At 32.4% G+C, this 24,540-nt stretch overlaps 3 protein-coding genes across 3 annotated transcripts; 1 reads left to right on the top strand and 2 right to left on the bottom strand.

The window, feature by feature from the left end:
- Window positions 1-721: 721 nt before the first annotated feature.
- LOC145012094 (uncharacterized) lies at window positions 722-1,717 on the bottom strand. Its single transcript, XM_078970871.1, has 2 exons — window positions 1,320-1,717; window positions 722-1,092 (listed from the first exon to the last, which is right to left on the bottom strand). Exons 1-2 carry the CDS (start codon window positions 1,641-1,643, stop codon window positions 916-918), a joined length of 501 nt encoding a protein of 166 aa, XP_078826997.1. The 5' UTR covers window positions 1,644-1,717; the 3' UTR covers window positions 722-915.
- A 4,110-nt stretch (window positions 1,718-5,827) lies between these two features.
- LOC145011428 (uncharacterized) lies at window positions 5,828-6,955 on the bottom strand. The gene is made up of 2 exons (XM_078970147.1): window positions 6,560-6,955; window positions 5,828-6,139 (listed from the first exon to the last, which is right to left on the bottom strand). Exons 1-2 carry the CDS (start codon window positions 6,881-6,883, stop codon window positions 5,963-5,965), a joined length of 501 nt encoding a protein of 166 aa, XP_078826273.1. The 5' UTR covers window positions 6,884-6,955; the 3' UTR covers window positions 5,828-5,962.
- A 15,947-nt stretch (window positions 6,956-22,902) lies between these two features.
- Window positions 22,903-24,392, top strand: LOC145011086 (ubiquitin fusion degradation protein 1 B-like). Its single transcript, XM_078969713.1, has 6 exons — window positions 22,903-22,930; window positions 23,023-23,144; window positions 23,226-23,356; window positions 23,466-23,677; window positions 23,789-24,018; window positions 24,171-24,392. The coding sequence occupies exons 1-6, from the start codon at window positions 22,903-22,905 to the stop codon at window positions 24,261-24,263; spliced, it is 816 nt and encodes a 271-aa protein (XP_078825839.1). The 3' UTR covers window positions 24,264-24,392.
- Window positions 24,393-24,540: the final 148 nt, after the last annotated feature.

The following is a 24,540-nucleotide window of genomic DNA, read 5'->3' as shown; positions in this document are numbered from 1 at the left end:
TTAGTGGTTTTATTGAGAGAATATGTAAAAAAGGGTGTAAAGTTTAAGTTGGGTTTGTTTGGTATTTATAGGGTGATAAAGAGATTAAAAAAAATAATAAGAAAAAAAATGTATTTTCCTATATTTGACTGTTTGAATAAGATAACGAAAAAAAAATAAATCAACCAATCACAACAAGAGAGAGGAGGCGGGGAAGCCTCCCCTCACTCACTTCCCGCACCCTCGATATTGTGTTTCGAGGTGCGGGAACTCTTCCCGAGCACCTTTCCCACTCTACTCCGTGCAGTCTTATGAAAGTTTTATAACATTTTATCATGAATGATGAAGATGTGTTGGTATCTTCTTCCCGCTCAATGTTATCTCACTACCATTTGATCCCCTCTTCTCTGAGAAAAAAAGTAGCATATATTTTTTGTTGATAGATGTGTTCTTGAAGGGGGAATTAATTAAGTTTTGATAGGTCTGTTATTCAAGGAAAATAGTCCACTAATCGTGAGTTTTCTGATATCTATTCTTTTAAGGCAATTTGGAACATCCAACCGCTAAAATTTCCTCGGGTATGTGAATTTGTTTCTTGAATCATTGTTAAAATTAAGAAAGAACAACATACTTTCCTTGATTCGCTTACTATAACATTCTAATATTATTTCTTCCAATTACAACATTGGACTATAAAAATTATAACCAATTATAGTAATGTCATCAAGTACAAAGCACAAAATAATGTGAAAATTATACCCATCCAAATACAGCTCCATAATTCAACAAAAAACAATGTGAAAATAATAATTTTAATCCCTTGTTACAACATCATAAGCACTGGCTTGTAAAGATTAACTCAAACTAGGTTACTAAAAGGCAATGGTTCTTAACGAATTAAGTGATACAAAAGCCACAAACATGTTACTAAACCATTCAAGCTCTCTTTTTTCTGGCTGATGCGGATTTTGTGCTTATTGCATTTGTCTTGGGAGAAGGTGGTAGAAAACCTCGCAAGATGGCTAAAACAGCAAAACCCATGAAGGGGAAGTACAATTTCAATAGCTTTTCTGATGCTTTCCCTGATCCAATAAGTTCTGATAATATTGCAACCTGAAAGAAAAAAAGAAAGGATCAAATCATTATCGACATTGATAAAATGACAAACATTGTGATGGGATCACACTTATTAACATCATCACTAACTCCATACCTCACCATTATGGATTTGTTCGTATCAGATCATGTTCTTACTAATGATGCTAGATCCAGATTGTAAATTTCCATTTTCTTTCATGGATTTGAAGTGGAAAAAACGAAGAAAGGGAAGTTTAGAATACCATAGAAGTCAAAGTGGAGACGCCATACAACAGACAGGTGATGCGTAACCACGATTTCCCAGCAACGATCCCATAGAGAGAGGCAACTGCTAGGGGCCACGCGAAGAGAAGCTCGAGCCAAATAAGGCCAACGAAGAAATGGGGTTTTTCAGAGACCAAGTAATCTCCAAATTGGTGGGTGTACCATGTATTGAGATTTATGAGGATGTCGGGGAAGAGAGTAGAAGGAAGACAGGTTTGAGCATCGAGAAGTGGAGCTCCGATTGCGATTACAAGGAAGACGATGAATAGGATGACGTCGATTAGCTTCAGAAATGCCCCCATTGTCTCTTTTGAGAGATTTTGTTGACTGATTTCTTGTGAGTTCTGATGTGAGTGTAAAAGAGGGATCTTTGAAAGTGATGGGTGATTCGATCGAGTCAACTTGTCCTTCAACTTAACATCATCCTTGTGTAAAGGGGTAAATCAGTAAATTCACAAAAGCGAATAATTTAATATTTTTTTTTTTATCATTTTTTTTTTCAATTACATCCCTTTTGTTCCTGTTTTTTGTTCCCTTTTGTTCCTGTTGGTGAACATTCTTACCTAGCTGAAGTCACGTTTAAAGAGTATTTTTCCCAAATGTAAGATATGAGAAAATGAGTTTTTTTTAAAAGTATTTGGATTAGTTTTAAGTGACAAAAGTTAATAAGTTTAAAAATATTTGATTTAAAATTGTTTTTGTTTGTTTTTTAATCCTAATAAGTTATAAGTTATTTAAAAAAGTTATAAATCGTATAATACCTCAAATTTTAAACCAATTTTTTCATTTATAAATTACCAAAATATTGATCATAAACCAAGTCATCAAAACATAAGTGTCAAATACAAATCATTATCACAGAATATCAGAGTATCACAAAATATCTCAGTAAGAAATCTCTCAGCGAGTGTGTACAACCAGACATTCATTTTTCTACGATCCTCAAAAACCTGAAACACATATATCAACAACTCGAAACACGAAGCTTAGTGAGTTCTCCAATATACCATATAAAACACAACATAAATAAACAAAGGAGAATTTCATATATGCCCTTCTTAAACATCAAAATATCATATTTACCCAACTTAATTTCTAAATATCATATTTACCCTTCATAAAATTTTTAAACATCATATTTACCATTCATAAAATTTCAAAATGTCATATATGTCCTTTTTAAACATCATAATATCATATATGCCCTTCTTAAATCTCAAAATATCGTATATGCACTTTTTAAATATTAAAATATCAATGGTAATATCTAAAATATCCTTCATCTACAACATAATCAACAAAAAAAACTAAACAATCAAAATATACATTCCATATAGAGGGTTGAAGATGAATATTTTGTTTGTCAAGAAGAGGACATTCCAACAATTTAGAAGTTCACATTCCATTATCATAGAACTAAGGATAATATCGTTAAATTTTTTAATTATTATAGTAATTTTAAGTTATAAAAAATGATTATACAATATTAAAAACATTATAAAAAAAGATTTGGGCAAATATGATATTTTGAAGGTTTATGAAGGGTAAATATGATATTAAGAAATTAAGCTGAGCAAATATGATATTTTGAGGTTTAAGAGGGGCATATATGAAATTCTCCCAATAAACAAATATATGCTATCAGCACCTTAGGGACTATCAGCAGTCCCAGTAGGCAAACAACACATCCGGTGGGTTATCAGCAACCCTGGAGACTATCTGCAGTCTCAGTCACACATAAACAACATAACACAATAATAATAGTTAGACCAAACTGGTCATCACAAATACAACTATTCTACCACACATGTAAGAATAAGTGAGGAGACTCAGCTGATACCGATGACAGATAAATCTCACACCCAAACTGCCGGAATTAGACGCTGCCTAATAACAAAACAATTAACCCTAATTGATAATTAAGGTGCTCAACTCAACTCATAAAAGTCCAAATTACATAAAAAAAGCCCCTTAAGGGCAAAAAGACCATTTTTCCCCTTCAATGGTCCAAATCCCTAAATTTTGACCAAAAATCAAAAGCCAGCAAAAGTCAACTGCTCGGCGCGTATGTTGGGCGGACCTCTTCTTATGCGGGGCGTACAACTCAAATCGGTGTCCAATGGTAACATGCCTGGCTACGCAGGGCATAGCCAGGAGTACACCCGACGTACTATGTCTGGTCAATACTTAACAACTTTTATGTCTTAATCCGTTAAGACACCTATCTCAACTTCAGATATGGCCATTATAGAATGTCTTAACCCATAAAGTCACCGACTTTAAGCCTTTTCACGACTAGAAAGGGCTCAATACACAAAACTCTAACTTCCATCACACTCTAAGTCACTTAACTCATACATGGGCCAAGGGAAATGATCAAGCGACCATTTTTATGAATCTTAAAGATCTAAAACACATGAAAGGACAACTAATATGCTCTAGAGTACTCCATACTCACAAATGTCCAAGCTTTGGGACAAAAGTGTATAAAACTCATCTATGGAGATCTAGAAATAAGCATATCAAGGGATAAACTTTATACCTTCAAAAGATACACAAAGTGAGTAGTTTCTGGATCTACATGCTTGCAAGCAACACCACCTTCTTCAATAGCCCTCTTCTTCAACAAAAGAGCACCAAAATCACTAATAAGCTTCAAACTTTTCACACACACAAGGCTTAGACTCGATATTAGGGTTATGAGGGAAGGGATGCTGATAAGAAATGTCCAAGGGAGGCATAAGGTGGATTAAATAGAAAGCAAACCCCTAATATTAGGGTTTGAAGGCTGAGCTAGTACGCCCCGTGTACCACATGTACGCCCAACGTACTAGCATGGCTTTCGCGATCCATGTCTCTTATAAGGGGGTGTTTGGTTTAGCTTTTAAGAGGTCAAAAGTCCTTTTAGGAAAAAAAAAAAAAAAAAAAAAGGTAAAAGATGTTTGGTAAAAACACTTTTAAAAGCTACTTTTGGATTTTTGATATAAGGAAAATGGAGTTTTTGGAAAAGTCAGGAAAACCTGACTTTTTGGAAAAGTCAGAAAAACTGACTTTTTGCAACTTTATCAAAAAGAACTTTTGACTTCTAAAAAGCTAAGTCAAACACCCCCTAAGTATGTTGTGTGTACTTCATGTACTCCGAGCATACGAGCTGAAGTGCATTTCTTTTAGCAGCAAGGGACCAATAGGGCAAAATTAAAATAGGCCAAGATCTAAAATGAAAATACCTAAAAATCGGATGTTACAAATTGTTACTTCTTGAAAACTCAATTTCAAAGCTAAAGAAAAAATTATTTTAAAAATCCTTAGTAGGTATCCAAACAATTTTTTTTTAACTTATTGACTTTTCAAGAAGTTAATAAGTTAAAAAGTTATTTTAGATGAACAATCAAACATCTTCTTAACATTTTCTTACGTAAACAGAAAAACTATTTACATGCTCCTTTATTGGTAAACTAAGGTTCTTACCGAAGAAGCTAACACACGATGCAATCCAATTAATCATTCTACAGTCACATTCATGGTAAATTTGTTGAAAGTGTTTACATTTTCTCCATTTTAATCAACGACTCTTATTAATTATGGTTTTTGTTTATCTCATTTAACATCTAGGAGGTTTGTTAGAGATGAAGGTTAGAAATCTAAGGAGATATTAGCGATGTTGTAGTAACCTTTCTAAATTAGAATATTAACAGTGAATGATCTCTTATATACATGTATTTTATCCATCTAGTAGCTAATTATTGTTATCCAATTAAGTAAATGTTACTTTGCAGGAAGAAGCATAGGTCTTTGATACAAAGAAAAGGAAAAAAGGAAGTTCTTATTAAACGCAACCTAATCCACAAGCATCAAATCCAAAGATGAAAATAGGAAGTCAAAGTGGGTGGTGAAAGTTAATTTTAGGAAATATAGAACTCCAAAGAATGGGTCTGGATCGAGTATATCAAAGGCTCTTAATCTAGATTAAGTCTTCTTTGTCATTTTTATCCCCCTTTTTGGCATGTCTTGGTTGCCCTATTTGTAAACAATATCTCCGTTGCCCTTCGTTGCTCGATTTGGTTTTTTCTCAACAAAAACAACACCAGTTTGAGACGAAATTAAGAAAAACCAATTTGAAAATTCTTAGTTTTCACCTTTATTTGCCAAACTTGATTTGGTTATCAAAACTTAGGAGATTTTTATGGTTGATAAGAAATGGCCCAATAATCAAAAAACATTACTTTGTGATAACTTGATATAAGGTGTTGTTCGGGTCATTCCGGATTTGTTTAAGGGTCAAAACCGGTTTTGAAAAACCTCGTATACCTTGTATCAATAACAATTTGAAAAAATAATGGATGAAAACAAGATTCTCCGCTATATAAAAATCGGTTTTTTTAGGTTAAGGTATGAAAAACAATTTTTGAACCTAATTTCAAAATCCGTTAACCAATACCAATTACATATATAATATCTAAAACCGATACATACGCGAGAAACAAAATACAAAAAACAAACTATTTGGCTCATAATGCGTCAAAAACAATGTGTAAATAATAATCTTAATCCCATGATAAGTTTACAAGTTACAACAATACCATAAGGCTTTAAATACGAATGGAAATTTTGGTAAACCATTTCAAGCTCTTTTCTTCCTAACCAAAGAGGGTCTTGTGCCAATTGCATTTGACTTGCGAGAATGTGGAAGCAAACCTCGCAAGATGGCTAAAACAGCAAAACCCATAAACGGAGAATACATCTTCAACAGCTTTTCTGATGCTTTTCCAGATCCCACAAGTTCTGATAATATTGCAACCTAAAAGAACACCAAATAATTCTATTACTATTTGTTACATTTTATGGTTCATTCATGTGGGAGAGGTTGTTAATGTGAACTAAGCAATGATTCATGTTAGGTTAAATGGAAGAAGTTTGATTCAAACATCAACAGCAACAAGGTGTCATGGTGATAATTAGATTTCCTTGAATAATCATGAAGATTTATGATCAAATGCAGCAACCACAACATCAATCATGGATGTGTCTTCATCTACATTTTCACAATCACATGATTCACATCACATTTATAAACAATTAAACATTATCCTCAAGTTCATACGGACCCTCAAAATTTATGGATTTGGTATATAGCAATTAGATCTCAGTTTCGTACTACATTATGCTAGATCGAAATTGTAAATGGGGAAAAAACGAAGAAAGGGAAAGTTAAGAATACCATAGAAGTCAAAGTGGAGACGCCATACAACAAACAGGTGGTGCGCAACCAATATTTCCCAGCAACGATCCCGTAGAGAGAAGCGAGTGCTAGAGGCCACGCGAAGAGAAGCTCGAGCCAAATAAGGCCAACGAAGAAATGGGGTTTTTCGGAGACCAAGTAATCTCCGTATTGGTGGGTGTACCATGTCTTGAGGTTTACCAGGATGTCCGGGAAGATATTGGAAGGAAGACATGTTTGAGCATCGAGAAGTGGAGCTGCAATTGCGATTACAAGGAAGACGATGAACAGGATCACGTCGATTAGCTTCAGAAATGCACCCATTGTCTTTGTATTTTTTCAAAAGGGTTTTGTTTGACCGAACTGATATTATTATGTTTATGCGTAAAAAAGGGGATCTTTGTATACTATGAGAATTATATATATATATATATATATATATATATATATATATATATATATATATATATATATATATATATATATATATATATATATATATATATATATGTGGGTTCAATTGAGAAAATAAAAAATGTTGAGAATCAGGGAATCATTCTCAGCCACTCATTTTATTCAAGCATAAAAAGACACGGTGACAAACTTGTAAATATGAGAACAACCTTTAATATCAAATACGTATCTTTAGTTCAAACACATTCATCATTTGCAGCAAAGGAGACCAAGGTGAAGATTCTCCGGTGCTCGTCTTCGTCTGATTAAGGGGGAGAAGCACGGAGGTTCGTCGCCCGACTCGCAAGCCGAGATGGTCTCCGTGGTTTTGACTAGACCAAGAGGTGTTTGGTTTTGCTAGGAGATTGCGGTCGGAAAGAAGCCAGAAGCTAGGGTTTGGTTTTGCTAGGAAATTAGGTCGGACGTCCGCTGCCTCACATTTGCTTCTTGCCAGCGAGAAATGAAGAGAGAGGGAGGCGAGGGAAGATGGCATCGGTGTTAGTGGGTCAACGAGCCAAAGCATAAAGGGAAACCAAGGTTCTAAGCGACATAAATAGTTTAGAAGATGGTGGCTTTTGGCTGTGGTAATCGACGGGAAGTGCTGAAGGATCTCGATGGGGCAGTTACTGATTCAATTGGTACGATCCTCTTCTCGTTTCTTTTATTTTGATTGTAAATCAGTTAGGTGGGTGTTTGGCTGATCGATGTTCAACGGGTGAGTAAGATGGGGGAAAAGGATTCGATCAGGTTTGGTGTGTTCATCATGAACAGATGGAGAAAGGGGTTTGACTGGAAATCAACGATAACGAAGGGAGTTTGGTTTGTTTCATTTGACAGGAAAGAAAACAGATGATAATGATTTCATGGATGTTTGTTTGCTATTGTTTAATCTTGTTTGGATAGAAATGTATGGTGTGTTTGGTTGGATCATTTGACAGGAAAGTTTGTATGTTATTCATATGTGAATAACATATAAAAATTATATATATTTGTGAAAATACATTATAATATTCATATGTGAATATACTGTGTAATATTCATATGTGAATATATTGTGTAATATTCATATGTGAATATACTGTGTAATATTCATAAGTGAATATATCATCTAATATTCACAAATGAATATACTATGTAATATTCACTTGTGATATACCATGTAATACTCTGTAATATTCAGATATGAAAATATTATCTAATATTCATAAGTGAATATATCATCTAATATTCACAAGTGAATATATTATGTAACATTCATAAGTGAATGCATCGTCTAATATTTAAATATGAATATACTATGTTTATTATATGCTATATTCATATATGAATGATACTTAAATTGTAAAAAAAAAAAAAATTAATCATAGTTTTTATTCATAACTGAATAACGAATGTACATTAGTAAAAACCTGATTTATTTTTATTCACTTATGAATAACGATAGCTGAAAATATATAAAAAAAAATTATTTTATCTTAAAACTATATCAATATGGATGTCTATTTGTAGAGAATAAAAAAATCATGAATTTTGGTATACTTAAAATCATTTTTGGATAAAAATAGCTTTTTAAAAATAAAAAAAAACGAAAAAACTATGTTTTTGTATATATTAAGGTAATGATTAGCATAGTTTAAGGAAACATGTTTTGTTGGAAAACACATGTCTATTTCTTTCCCATTTCTGCTGGTATGTCGGAGACTTTTGCGACAAAAATAAATGAGTGGCTGAGAATGATTCTCCCATTCTCAACTTTTTTTTTCTCAATTGAACCATCCTATATATATATATATATATATATATATATATATATATATATATATATATATATATATATATATATATATATATATATATATATATATATATATAGGTGGGTTCAATTGAGAAAATAAAAAAGGTTGAGAATGGGGGAATCATTCTAAGTCATTCATTTAATTTAAGCAAAAAAAAGACATGGTGGCAAACTTGTAAATATATTAATAACATTCAATCTCAAATACATATCGATAATAGTTCGTTCATCATCAAAAAAATTTCCTCCAACCTTCAATAAGCATCCAGATTTCTTCAACTAAACTGGAATTTCTTCGCTGTTCATGAAATTGGAATCGGTGTTCTGGACTCGCAGTCACAGTCGACATTGAAGGAGTCAAAATCGGTACTCACAGGTTACCAATCGGATTTTCGAAAATCAAAATCAAAATAAGAAATCGATCAGACATAGGATGTCGAAATCGGAAGTATATGATGATCTGGAATTGATAACTTGATGTTTTTAACATTTTTAAAATAGTTAACTTGTATGCACTCCAACTGTTTGATGAAATGCATAAACTAAATTACTACGTTATATTCACATATGAATATGTTTTCTCACCTGAATCAGTATATGATTATTAAAAACACAAAACAAATATGCAAGTCTGTATGTTATTCATATGTGAATAACATATAAAAATTATATATATTTGTCAAAATACCTTCAAATATTCATAAGTGAATATATTCACAAGTGAATATACCTTGTAATATTCATATGTGAATATACTATGTAATATTCATAAGTGAATATATCGTCTAATATTCACAAGTGAATATCGTATGTAATATTCACATTTGATATACCATATAATACTATGTAATATTCACATATGAAATATTATTTAATACTCATAAGTGAATATATCACCTAATATTAACAAGTGAATATAATATGTTAATATTCACAAGTGAATGCATTGTCCAATATTAAAATATGAATATATTATGTTTATTATATAATATATTCATATATGAATGATACTTAAATTGTAGAAAAAAAAAATCATACTTTTTATTCATAAGTGAATAACGAACGTACTGTAATAAAACATGATGCATTTTTATTCAATTATGAATAATGATAGCTGAAAATATAAAAAAAAAAAAAAAAAAATTTATTTTATCTTAAAACTATATCAATATGGATGTCTATTTGTAGAGAATAAAAAATCATGAATTTTGGTAAATTTAAAATCATTTTTTGATAAAAATAGCTTCTAAAAATAAAAAAAACAAAAACAAAAACGAAAAAAATTATGTTTTTGTATATATTAAGGTAATGATTAGTATAGTTTAAAGAAATATGTTTTATTGGAAAACACATGTGCATTCCTTTCCTATTTCCGCCGGTACGTTGGACGCTTTTGCGGCAAAAATAAATTATTGCCTGAGAATGATTCCTCCATTCTCAATCTTTTTTTTTCTCAATTGAACTCTCCCCTATATATATATATATATATATATATATATATATATATATATATATATATATATATATATATATATAGAGAGAGAGAGAGAGAGAGAGGGAGAGAGTTAGGTTCATGTATAATGTATAAATATTATGTGATTGTATGACTAATTGTAAACCACTCGTTTCAAAAACGGTAAATTAGTAATCAATTAAATAAATAACATTAATTAACTGCCAATAATTATAGAAGTAGGACTAGTATATCGTTCATTCATTTAGAACCCTACACAACATTCCTCACCAAATCATATAGGTGAATGCAATGGGTAGTCTGATCAAGGGAAAACCACACACATACACACACTTTTTGTGTGGTGTTCGTTCGTGAGTAGAAATTAAAGAAGATGAACGATAAAAAGGGAAGACAGTAGCAAGAAATGAAGGCACCAACGAATGTATTTTATTTGCAGTGGTTCTGGTGCATTAAAGTTGCCGCTGACGATGGTGGTGGTGGTCGGAAGTGAAGATGATGATGTTCTTCTCACTTAGGCAGCCACATACACTTCTAATTTCTACCAATTGGAACTGATTTTTTAAGGTAATTACTCATCAATACGAAATTAGGGCTATGCCATTCTCGCTCATAAAACCCATATTCACCAGGCATCTTCCTCTTCATCTTTTTTTTTTAAGATTAGGGCATTACAAAAATAACCACATCTTATGAAGTTTAGGGCATTTTCCTGTTCGGCTTGCGCTTAGATGATTCACTTGACTTCAAACTTACTGAAAATTTACCTGAAAAAGATTTATAGTAAATGTTTAGCTTTTTCATTCTTGAAGTGTTCTCACTGGAAGATAGTTTTTAAATGTAGTTGCAGATTTCTCATTTCGATTTGGTAATTTCTTTATCCGATTTCCAAAAAACATTTCGATTTGTTGCTTTATAAAAAAATTGAGTTGTTGAGTTTGTGTTTTCTGATTTTTATTGTTGATTTTTTGTATTTGAATCGCTAAAAACAAAACATCAGGTAAATTTTTCTATTATGATTTTGATTTATGTAATTTTTCAAGACTAATACGATTATGTTGGTAAAAGAATTCTTTTGAGTACTCTTGTTTATTTATATGGTTTTTCCATGGATTTGATGAAAAATTGGATAGGGGGGTTTAATTCATTTGTTTTTTTAGAAGATATATCGAAGGAACAGATAGGCATGTGTAATGAGCAAATTTTCTTTCACATCTACACAGAATAAAGTGTCAGTTTTTTTTTTTGTTGGTTGAATTACTTTCTTAGCCATATGTAGAGACTAATACTTTGAAGGTATTAATGTAAATACCAAAACTATTTAAATTAACCATATAGACAGTGGATGAAATAAAGAAAAATTATATGTTTTCATTATGATTTTTTAATAACCAGTGATATGTTTTTTAACTAATTTGCTTGTTTGTTTTTCAGGTATTTATGTAGCATTAGCATTGATATTTGATGTGTCCACAGGAAACCCATAAATACAAAAACATATTCTTCAAGAATGATGGCAAATTCTTCAAGAATACATTATTTATTATATTTTTTTTTCTATTCTTCGAAAATATTATAAAATCTTAAAAAATGTAGTATAGAAGATTGTGTATATTCTTTATAAATGTTGTATATATTATCGTTTTCTGTTATAAAATGGTTGTTAGTTTGTTAGTATACATTCTTGATTATAGTGTAATATATTTTTCTTAAAAAATGATGTGTTATTGTCTAATATATATGATGTATTCTTTAATAATGTTACATGTCAACAAATTGTATTCTTTAAGAATGAAAGAATCAAAAAACAATTAAATAAAATCGTATTCTTTCATGATGTAAGAATCAAAATACGTGTTCATATTTGTTGAATGAATTTGTATTCTTAAAAAGTCCGATTTATTTTAAATGTGTTGAATAAAATATTATATTTGGTTAAATTGTTATTAATTAGTTTTGTTTAGTTGCCTAAAATATATGTAATTCTAATAAGTATAATTATACAATAGATGCTAGTCTATGTTAATAACATATACCTTAAGATCACAACGTTTTATTCTTTTAATCTAATAGTCAGAATTTGGTCACACATTCACACAATACTTATGATTTACATTTAATCCCAACCCTATATATATATATATATATATATATATATATATATATATATATATATATATATATATATATATATAGAATATCAAATGAGAACACCTAAAATATTGAGAACGCAAGACAGTTCTGGACCAATCAATATACAAGGATATATGGGTAAAAGTGTATTTTAATTAAATTACAAAAAATAAATTAAAATGATATGTTACTAAATTTTAGGGATTCAAATTATCGTTACTAAAAAAGAGAATTGTTCATTTTTTATATTATTATTTAAAGATAAAAAAGCCTTTTTATCAATTTTCTGTCTAAATTTAAAAATCAAAATATTTTATCTTGCTTTACCTAATTCATGCTCATAAATGAAAAAATATCAAACTAATTTATCCTGAATACATAAACGACTCACTTTAGTTCTATCAAGTATTGCCATTCATAAGTGAAGATCTCATGATTAAACTCGTTTTTTTTTCCCATGAATTGAAAACAAAGAATGATTAAAAATTTATCATTTCATTCAAAAAGAATAAACCACTAATCATAATTATAAATGAATACAAATCAAAACAAACTCATTTCATTACAAAAGAATAAATCTCTAATCATAATCATAAACGAATACAAGTTTATTTTAACAAAATACAAAAGATTTCTAAATTTCTACATTTTCAATGGTTATATTCATTGATAAACTATACCACTAATCATAAATGAATTCATACGTCATTATCTTTCTTCAAATTTTATTGTTGCTAACATACACATAGAAAAAGAGAGATGCACCCTTGATCATGTTGTCGATTTCCCAACTTAGAGTTATCCTTATTCAAAATATCAAGCTCTTAGATTACACCTGTTCAAAATATCAATCATTAAGGTATAAACGCATGCAGTTATAATATAGTTCTATTCATTAATGATTAAACTCAAACAACTTATTTATAAAATCGATTTATCAATTTTGACATTCACTTGAGAATCTTCTAATTAATCTTGAATGTTTCCTAAAAGTCCTTCACTATCCAAAACACCTTTGATGAACTTGCCACACCATTTTCTTGAATTACAAAAAAAAAAAATAATAATAATAATAATAATAATAATAAAAACAAATTTATATTACAAAATCACAAAAAAAAAAAAAAAAAAAAAAAAAAAAAAAAAAAAAAAACTCTATTCAGAATGAATCATGTTACAAGCGGTAATGGAAGGTATACAATCAATAAAAAAACTCTATTCAGAAATGAATCATGTTATAAATAGTAATGGAATATATACAATCAATAATGAATCCAATTGATCATATCAATAACTTTAAATTTCCATAACAAAATACAACCAACAATCAAATATTTATAAATCATGATTAGGTTCTCCACTTGCAACTAAGATTTTCACAAGGTTGATAACACAACCAAGTAAAGATGCAATAATGAGAAAAAGGGTTGGAAAAAAAGATACTTGGTTTGGTTCGGCTTGTCAAATGGTCATACTCCACAAAGCAAATAATGTTCAAACATAAACATATTGGTGGTGCTTTCTCTATTCCTTTGCAATCACTTATGACCACCCGATAATGGCAAGGAATCAAAATTTACCTGAGTCGCCACTGCCTTATTGCGCCATAGTGGAGGCGAGGTTGCGCCGGTGAGTAGAATTCAATGAAATCACCGATAAAGTAGCGAACAAGGGAACCGAACACCTAAGTTGTCGCTGCTTTGCTGCACCGAAGTGGAGGCGAGGTTGCGTCGGTGAAGAAAAAACAATGGAGATCACCAATGAAGTAGCGAACAAGGGAACCGGTCTTCGGAGGTGTGTATAGGACGAGTTGAGCCGACGATTTCGAAATGTGAGAAGGAGGTTCTATGAAGGAAGCGACATTAGAAACCCAAGAGAGGGGGAAATACAGATACGAGAGGATGAAAGGAAATAGGAGAGAGTGTGAGAAATTGTAAGAAAGAGGTAAAGTTGCAATTCCTATTATTACTTTCTGACCATTTAAATGTTACACTTTAATGCCAACAGTTTTAGAACTTTTCATAAATCTCCCCTTTAATTATAACCTTATATTTTGTCACACCCCAAAACCACGAACGGAGGAAACGTTCAGGGGTGGAGGACGTCATGTGAAGTATCATAACAGTGCAAAGTAGTAAACAAGCAACAACATCATCTATTGCATTATAAGTAAAGTTTTAATACAAGTGTGTTCTTTAATATTAATGAGACACCAAAATATGTAATTAAAATAAAATACGAGTCTTTTCTGTGCTCCGTCTTCTCAAAACCTGATCATCGTACCTGTCTACTGGTGACCTGAGAATACAAGTTATTTTGAAAGAGAGTAGATCATCATAAAGCTGGTGAATTCATAAGTATTTAAGTGTCATTACTCTGTTTTGGAAAGTTGTTATGAATGCCATGTAAATCTTTGAATGAAACATTTGATATAAGTATAAAAACCCTAGAAAATCCCATATTTCCTACTAGTATAAAAGTAGTCTTCTACCAAGACTTGAATGTTTTGAAAGTAACAAAGATGGTTTTCCCTTGACTATTATTAACAATAAATATAGTCTACCTCATCATTTATGTGAATGTATCACAAAATAAAAGTAATAAGGAAAATATATCCATGTAAGTATTATCCTTTTGTATTAGGATAAACCCGACATCGCGACTGCCGAATAGTATTAACCTTGAACATTCGTAGATGTTCATTTTCCTCTGTAGCTAACAGCAGGGCGTAGGAATGGTTAGTCCCATAAAGGTACCCTAGTATAAGTATTAATCGTAGGCATCCATAGATGTTCATTACCTCTGTTGCTAATAGTTGGGTGCCGGAATGGTTAGTCCCGTATGATATCCTTTTGTACTAGGATAGACAGAAGTAATCTACATGTATAATATGTAATAGTATCTCATCATATAGTATCTAGGTACAAGTATCCACGTAAGTGTATCCATGTAAGTGTATCTCTTCATATAGCATTTAGTATAGACTCATGAATGAACTGACTCTGGTGTAAATCCTTGTAATAGGAATAATGTTTTGTATCCCCTAAACTATCCCTATAATAGCTTACTGGAATGTGTTTGATGTCCAAGAAGGTTTATACACCCTTGCTACTCAAGAGTGTGCGAACTGAATGAAGGATGAAAGCTATCATATCAATACATATATATATATATATATATATATATATATATATATATATATATATATATATATATATATATATATATATATATATATATATATATATATATATATATATATATAGGATATAGATCCGGTAAGAAATTTTTTTTGGTAGAAAGGTAAGAAGTTTTTTTTCTACATATTTTTTTGACGAACAAAATAAATGAATCACTAGATGATTCATTTGTAAGATGATTCACAAGAAAATATTCTCAAAAAAACATCTTTATGATTCATTTTTAAGTAAATTAAGAAAAAATTCATTTTTATGATAATTTTAGTGAATAACAACAAAATCATTTTATAAATGAATCATCGAGATGTTTTTTTGAGCATTTTTTCTTGTGAATCATCTTACAAATGAATCATCTAATGATTCATTTTGTTTGTTCGCGAAAAAAATATGTAGAAAAAAAATTCTTACCTTCCTACCAAAAATTTCCTTCTTATTTGATCTTGACTCTATATATATATATATATATATATATATATATATATATATATATATATATATATATATATATATATATATATATGAACATAAGTGTATATATATAGTTTTGATCAAGAAGATGAAAGAGGTTTTGTAAAAAACATTTAAGAGTTTTGAATAATAAATAGCAATGACTTGATGTCATTTTATAAAACATTTCAAAAGTAATTCATTTGATAACAAAATATTTTAAGTCAGAAAACCTTTTCATGTATCACATTTTGAAGTATGTGAAATCAGTTGGTTGAAAACAAAGTTATAAATCACATGTGATTGAATCTATAACATGTTGTTTTCTAGTTGTATCCCCCCCCCCCTCCCCCCATTAAAGCATTTAAAATCATTTAAAACATTGATTAAGGGGTATGAACTCAGCTTTAGATGGTGGTTTGGATGAACTGAATGATGTAGGATTGTTAGGTGTCAAGTGAAGACTTGTACACACTCAAAGATCCTAGTTAACATATAATCACACATATATGTATCCAATTAGTCTTTAAACTACTAATTGACAATGTTAAGACATCCTAGGACATGCTAAACACCTTATACAAGTGTTATAAGTCCCAAGGATTGCATCTAAGTTGTTGTAGGACAAGGCTATTGGGTTTAGGGTTCAATAGAACCCATTTCTTGAGTTTACTCCCTAAGGACCATAACCCATTGATTTTACGATCGTAAACCCTTGAGTTTACGGTCGTAATCTCTTAATCTTTTGATCATTTGATGGTTTTGAAGCCTTATAAGTCCTTAGAAGTGTTTCCACTTGATGCATGAGCCTAAGGAAGAAGTTAGGGCACCATTTCCCTCATTTGAGAGGTTTACGGCCCTAAGACCATTTCCCTTTGGGTTTACGACCGTAAACCCTTATGTACCATGGTATTTTTGTGTTTTCAAGTCCTATACACATTAAGGTATGAGTCTAGACTAGTTTCACAAGGAAAGGAAGGGACTAGGGCACACTTTTGGCTCTTAAAGAAGGGTTTATGGTCCAAGGTGTTCTTGGGCCGTAAACTCTTTGATCTTGGTGTTTCCTTGTGATTTTTTTTATGTATAGACGTATAATAAGCTCTATGATACTCTAAGATAGAAGCACTTACAATTTGGGATGAAATATTGAAGATCCTTGGGAGAGAATCGGGTTTTTCTCTAGTTGAAAATGGAACAAATGACTATAAATGGCTAAGGGCCATATATATACCCCATGGGGTTTACGATCGCAAACTCCATGTTTGGGTTGTAAACTCCAATTTCTTGGAGTTATGGAATGTTATTGTTGCACAATAAACCCTAGGGTATCCTCTCTCCTGGTATCTCCTAAAGTGTTAATCATAGGATACTCAAACTTATTCCAAATAGTCTGAAAATTAACAGTAACTGTTCTGACTTCTATTGACTTGATATGTTGTACAGAAAGGAAATTTCGGGTTGTCACATCATCCCCCCATTAGAAGGAATTTCGTCCCTAAATTAGAATTTAAGCAAATAAGTAGTTACAAATAACTAAGCTAAAAAGATGAGGATATTTCAGTTTCATCTGATCCTCTCGTTCCCAAGTGAATTCAGTTCCTCGCTTGGCGTTCCAGCGAACCTTCACTATCGAGATACGGCTTTGTTTCGTTTGCTTGACCTCTCGGTCCATGATCTCTACTGGTTCTTCCACGAAGTTGAGGCTCTCATTGATATCGATCTCATCGAGTGGGATAACAAGAGTCTCGTCGGACATACACTTTTTCAAGTTCGAGACGTGGAAGGTAGAATGTACGTTACTGAGTTCGTGCGGTAGATTGAGTTTGTAAGCTACGGGGCCGATTTAGGAAAGAATCTCGAAAGGCCCTATGTATCTTGGATTAAGCTTCCCACGCTTTCCGAAGCGTATCAAGCCCTTCCAGGGTGAGACCTTCAGTAGAACGCGGTCGCCCACCTGGAATTCCAATGGTTTCCTTCGCTTGTCAGCGTAGCTTTTCTGTCGGCCTCTAGAGGCTTTCAATCGTTCACGAATTTGAACGATCTTCTCTGTCGTTTCCCGAATGATCTCCGGACCTGTGAGAGTTCTTTCGGGAACTCGTCCCTTAGCTAACTGGGTATCACCCACCTCAGCCCAGCACAGAGGGGATCTACACTTTCGGCCATAGAGGGCTTCGAAAGGAGCTGCCTTTATGGTCGTGTGATAACTGTTGTTGTAGGAAAATTCGACAAGGGGTAAATGAGTATCCCAAGCTTTCCTAAAGTCAATCACACATGCTCGCAACATATCTTCTAAGGTTTGGATAGTTCTCTCGCTTTGTCCGTCGGTATGTGGATGGTAGGCTGTACTCATGTCCAACCTAGTTCCTAGGGAACTTTGTAGCGACTGCCAGAACCTTGAAGTGATTTTGTTCTTTTCACCTTGGCCTTAGAAAAATGATACTTTAGTGGATTGAATTTTTTTCTTTCCACCTTGGCATCTAAAATGAGAAAGGAATCTAATTATATGATAATACATAATACTTTATGTTATGCATGAAATGAAATCCTTTGATAATACATGGAAATGTTTTATGGTCTAAAACTCATGTAACTCACAAGAAGTTTTGTCTTACGTATTTTTTATGCCATGTATCTTAGCTCAAATGTATTAAGTGTTCTAGAAGTAATGGAGTCCATAGGAGACTTAGTGGAGCATAAGTTACGTATAATTATGTTTTGTAAATCTTGTTTTGCTTGTTATGGTTTATTTGATACAATGTTGGTAACACCCATGAGACTATTTTGAAACTACTGTTCAAACTCTGATATTTTCTTAAATGGTTTTTGTTAAACCTTGTTTTTGGATTAAACCATAGCTTTAAATTTGTTTTAGAAATATGGGTGTTACAGTGAAGTGGTGCGACATCAGCTAGGAAGGAGAATGAAATACTTCTTATAAGGGGGTGTGGGAACCTTCCTTATATGATGCATTTTAAAGTCATGAGGGTAGTAGATCCCATGAGAACTCTGTAATTAAGCATAATCAGGCAAGAGTAGTATCCAGATGGGTGACCCCCTGGGAAGTCCTTGTGCTGAGTGGCCCAAAGTGGATATACGTGCACCTAGGGATATTACAAATTGTATCAAATCCAAGACACGACTGTGTTCGACATTCGACTTGGGCATCTACCCCTTATAGGGGAGAGAGAGAGAGAGAGAGAGAGAGAGAGAGAGAGAGAGAAAGAAAGAAAGAAATAAAGAAAGAAAGAAAGAGAAGTGGTGTGACACCATCTCATATCAGCAGGGAAAGAGAATGGAACACTCCTTATAATGGGGTGTAGAAACCTTCCTTACAGGACATGTTTTAAAGCTGTAAATGAGAATGAAACACTCCTTATAAGGGGGTGTGGAAACCTTCCTTACAGGACACGTTTTAAAGTCATAAGGGTGGTAGATCCCATAAGAACTCTACAATTAAACGTGCTCGGAGGAGAGTAGTACTGTGATGGGTGGCCCCTGGGAAGTCCTTGTACCGAGCAACAAGGGAAGTTCACATAATCTTATTCCCGTCAAATTCATGGGCTTAATGTAACATCACCAGGTCCCTAGGAAGTCCTTGTGCTAATTAGCCAAAAGTGGACAATATCTTGTACGTCCGCCTCAGGATGTAACATGAAGCCCATGAATTTGACAGGAATAAGGTTACATGAACTTTCCCTTGTTGCTGAAGCCTTTTGTATCCATATAAGTAGCCTTGTTAACCCTAACACCTAGTTTTTAAATTTTAGCAAATGAAAGAAAAAAGGAAAATAAAGGAAAAGAAATTTGTATTTGTGTTCCCAAGTTAAAGAGAAGTGGAAATAAAATCAAACATTTTGTTTCATTCTTTCCAAATCCTTTCAAATTGGAAGGAAAGTTAGGAGAGAAAGTTTTCCTTCCATTTATTTCCATTAATGAAACTTGGGAACACCAATTTTTTACTTTCTTCTTACTTTCATTTATTTTTTTTCATTTCCCTTGTTGAGTTGATCTCGGGGAACAATGTGTAAAACGTAAAAATACAAACTCACGCACACACGCCGCTTAAGAAAGAAACAAAATCGAGAGAATCAGAGAGAGAGAGAGAGAGAGAGAGAGAGAGAGGAGGAGACCGTTGAATTGTTGAGCTTTGCTACAGAAATCCCATAGGAGAGTGCGAGAATGAGAGGCTATTTGGGGCTTGTGTTTAAAGTAACCACCGTCGTCACCATTTTCATTTTCTCTCTTCTTTTTTTGCATTGCTGCCGTACACCACCAATGTAGCCTCTTTCAATCGGTTAGCCACTATGAAACCACCACATTACTACCATCTAATGGTGGTTGTGGTGCACCTGTTCACTGCACTATTGATCGAAGAGAGTTTAGACTATGTGTGTGTTTTTGGTTTGGAAATTGTCATTACCATTTCTAACCACCATGCTGCCACCACTGGAAGCCCCTACCATCGGTGTTCATGTTCCTTCCTGAACCAGAACCACCACATGCCACCATGCAAGGGTGGTTGTGGTTGAGGGGCTTGCAAAGTGCAAACCAGTTAAGATAATGGGTTGTAATCCATCTTGAGGTACTCCAAATGAATTTTTATCCATTGAAAGTTGCAAAGTTAAAGCTAGTTCATTAATTTATAAGAGCTTAAAGAAAGGGTAAAAAGTGACTTAATAACCTTTAATGCTTAAAACCCTAATTTATCACGAACTTCTAAAAATAATAATTAATTCTAAAAGATATTTGAATTTGTATTTTATATAGTTGAAAATATATGGATGTCAACCGAAGTCTTATTGATTTTGATCTTAAGGTCATTTTCATCGTTTCTAAAAATAATAATTAATTCTACAAAAATCATTTGAATTTGTATTTTATATAGTCGAAAAGATACAGATGCCTACTACATTTCATCTTTAAAAGTCTTATTGATTTTGATCTTAAGGTCATTTTAATCGTTTTGTTCAACGTTATTACAAGATAGTTCGGCATTTTGCTGCAATCTATTCCTTCCAAAATGGTATAAGATCATCGGAGTATCCAAATCCTATGAGGCCTAGTTTTTTTCAGAAATTTTGGTGTCATTAATCCATTTGAACTTTGAACCACTTGGCCTAATTCTCACCCGATGAAATATTTATGTTGCAATCGTTACAACTAGTCCAAAGGAAGTAAATCAGACCCTGAACAAAAGGCTGTAATGAAAGCAAAAGTAAAAGTAAGGATAAATAACTTATTCTCACCAAACGTTACAAAGATTGCAACATAAAACAGACAAAAAAAAGTAACAGCTTCTAGCGGCTATTAATAATTACCCTATTTAGGATCGAGTCGTTTAAAATGATATAAATAGTATGCAACACAAGTAAAACTCAAAAATTAACTCAATGGTTTCCAACTGAGAGAATCCAATACAAATAAATACACACATATGAACTCACCATATTTTTCAATATTATTTTGTATCCAACTTCTTTTGGTTTTGCTTTTTTTGACACAAAAATAATAAAAAATGTGATGGATCTATCGCTGTCAGTCAGACTACAACCTTTTGAGCTAAAATGGCTTTCAATGCTTCTTTGATGTACGGATACTTATACGAAAACCCTAATTCTTTCGCTCTAACAGGCAACACATGTCAAACAAAAACCCTTTTATAATTTATAATAACATATCTTAAATCATTTATAATTTATAATCATAAACTAAGTACATGTCAATAATATTAAAATAATGTAATAAATAAATAGATATGGAAATTGGAATGTAAGAAATAGCAATGTACATTCATATATTTGTGTGTCATGTGTCGAGATATTATACTTTGGAAATTTTACCTATAATAGCATTGAAAGTTGCTTTATATTAATTGACATTGTTTTAATTGAAAATTCATTTCCATGCAAAGTTGAATTTTCCAGAATGAATCGGATACTATGATTTTCTTTTAACAGTAACTATTCCTTCTTACACGGAAAAATGGACTGAACTTTAGTCTAGATCAAGTCAAAACAGATATTATGGTTATCTGCAGTCCAGAGTTAATTAAGATTAGTTAAATTTCTGTTATAATAAAACATAGACAAAAAAGTTATAATTTAAAGCACATAACTCTAAAGATTCTCACATCAATACTCTGAAGTTGTAAACAACATATCAAAGTTGATACATGGTTATAAGAGCAATCAGAAAAATCCAGAAATTTATGAACCCATTAAGGCATGTCTTTTTTTTTTTTTTCCATTAAGTGTTGTCTGGATAAATTATTTGTTAAGCTCACCGATATGGATCCTAGCTCAAACTTTCCTTCTTCTTCCTTCAAGAGCTTCCAAGACTACCAAACATGAGGACAAGAGCACCAAAGAGGTTTAGGGTTAGAGTTGTTGGGTTTAAGAGTGACGGAGGCTGAAGGTGGGCAACCCTAGTCTCCCCACTTTCCTTTAAATACCTGAAAGTTAGGGTTTTGCCACCAGACCACCACCACCTCGTGGTAACATGCTGCCACGTTGTGGTGGCCTAATGAAACATGCGATCTCAACCTGATTCGCCACGTGATGTGGTCCTTCACCACGTCGTGGCAAACCTAAGCATAAAAAAAATATAATTGCCAAGTACCTCAAAATCTGGATGTTACAAATTTTAATGAGTTTTGCCACCTCCAAACTTCTATATGTCTCCAAATTTGCAATGCAGTTGCTGCGGCAGGCTACCTTAACACGACACTTGTCATTCTAAATTTTCATTTCCATAGCATTTGGAGAGATCCCAGGTTTCTAAACCTGATCTTTTACTAATTAGTGAACATACTAATATTTTTATTGTTTCTTTTCCAGTTATTATGCCTCCTTCAGCTCTTGATCGCCTTGGTTAGTTTATAAATATTAGATTTTTCTTTATATAATTATATCAAATTTGCTTTAATAAAATATTGATGGCTTTTAATCTTTACATTTTACAGCTTCCCTTCACATTGATTATCCAATGCTGTTTGAGCTACACAATGTTGCTGCTGAGAGAGTGTTACATTGTGGTGTTTTGGAATTCATTGCTGAAGAAGGCTTGATATATATGCCTCATTGGGTATGAATTTCTTAAATCCATTCTTTTTTTTTGTTTTTTTTCAACAATTAGAACATACCTTAAAGTCTTTTCTTCATGTAGATGATGGAAAATTTGCTTTTACAAGAAGGGGACCTTGTGAGAGTAAAGAATATGACCCTTCCAAAGGGTACATATGTAAAATTGCAACCGCACACATCCGACTTTCTCAACATTTCCAACCCAAAAGCAATGTAAGTCAACCGCACAATTTATTCAAGACAGATTCCAATTCCGATTTCCATTCCTCAAAATTACGAAAATGCCCTTAATTTGTTTTTTTTTTTTGTTTTCGATGCACAGATTAGAGACGACGCTTAGGAACTTCTCGTGTTTAACAACAGGAGATAGCATTATGGTGGCATATAACAATAAGAAATACTACATTGATATTATTGAATCAAAGCCTTCTAGTGCAATCACCATTATTGAAACTGATTGTGAGGTTGACTTTGCTCCTCCCCTTGATTACAAGGAACCACAAAGGCTCCCTTTATCATCATCATCCACCCAAGGTACAACTTTCATAGGATAAATTGCAGAAAATAGCAATGTACTTTACTTTTATTTATTTATTTATTAATATAGTAAATAATTTTTATTTATTTATTTATTTATCCTTGCAGATGAAGAAAGTCTACCAGAGGAACCAAAGTTCAACCCGTTTACAGGATCGGGGAGAAGGTTGGATGGGAAGGCTTTGACATACCAACCGCCGCCTGTTTCCACCACCTCCAAAGGGAAACAACCGGCGGTTTCCGGCGGAAGACCTACCGCCGCTTCTAGCTCCCGCCAGACTCAGGGAAAACTCGTGTTTGGTTCTAATTCTAATGCTGCTGCCCCTCAAAAGCGAAAGGTGTTTTTTTTTTTTTTGTTAAATGTTTAGCAATGATAAGAATGTAGTTGTATTTTGTTACCAATATGGTAATATTAGTATTTATATTTTTATTTTTGGTAAATAAATGTAAGTATTTTGGTCATAACGCCATTTTTTTTTGTGATGTGTAGGAAGCTGCTAAAGAGAAGAAAGTGGAAGAACCCACAAAGGAAGAAGCCAAGTTTCAAGCTTTTACTGGAAGAAAATATTCGCTAAAGGGTTAACTATCAAGAGTCAAGAGAACCATAACTATGTTTATTAATTTCCCTCAAGTCTTTGATGACTTTTAACTTGTAAAGTAACTTAACTTTAAACGAAAACTTAAAGATTAGTCAAATTTACCATTTAAAACATTGAGGTTTTGCTGTGTTGCGTTGATTTTTTTTTAAAGGATTCAACCTTAAATAGGGGTTCTATGTATGATCATTTTTGGGTTTACAAGATCACACAAAAAACATAATTTTAACTTATTAGTTCGAAACATGACAAGTATTTCGTATA

The sequence above is a fragment of the Lactuca saligna genome, chromosome 8 (assembly GCF_052625555.1).
Source record: "Lactuca saligna cultivar CGN05327 chromosome 8, ASM5262555v1, whole genome shotgun sequence".
NCBI lineage: Eukaryota > Viridiplantae > Streptophyta > Magnoliopsida > Asterales > Asteraceae > Lactuca > Lactuca saligna.
The sequence above is the reverse complement of the archived record's forward strand: the minus strand, read 5'-3'. Positions and strand labels throughout refer to the sequence as shown.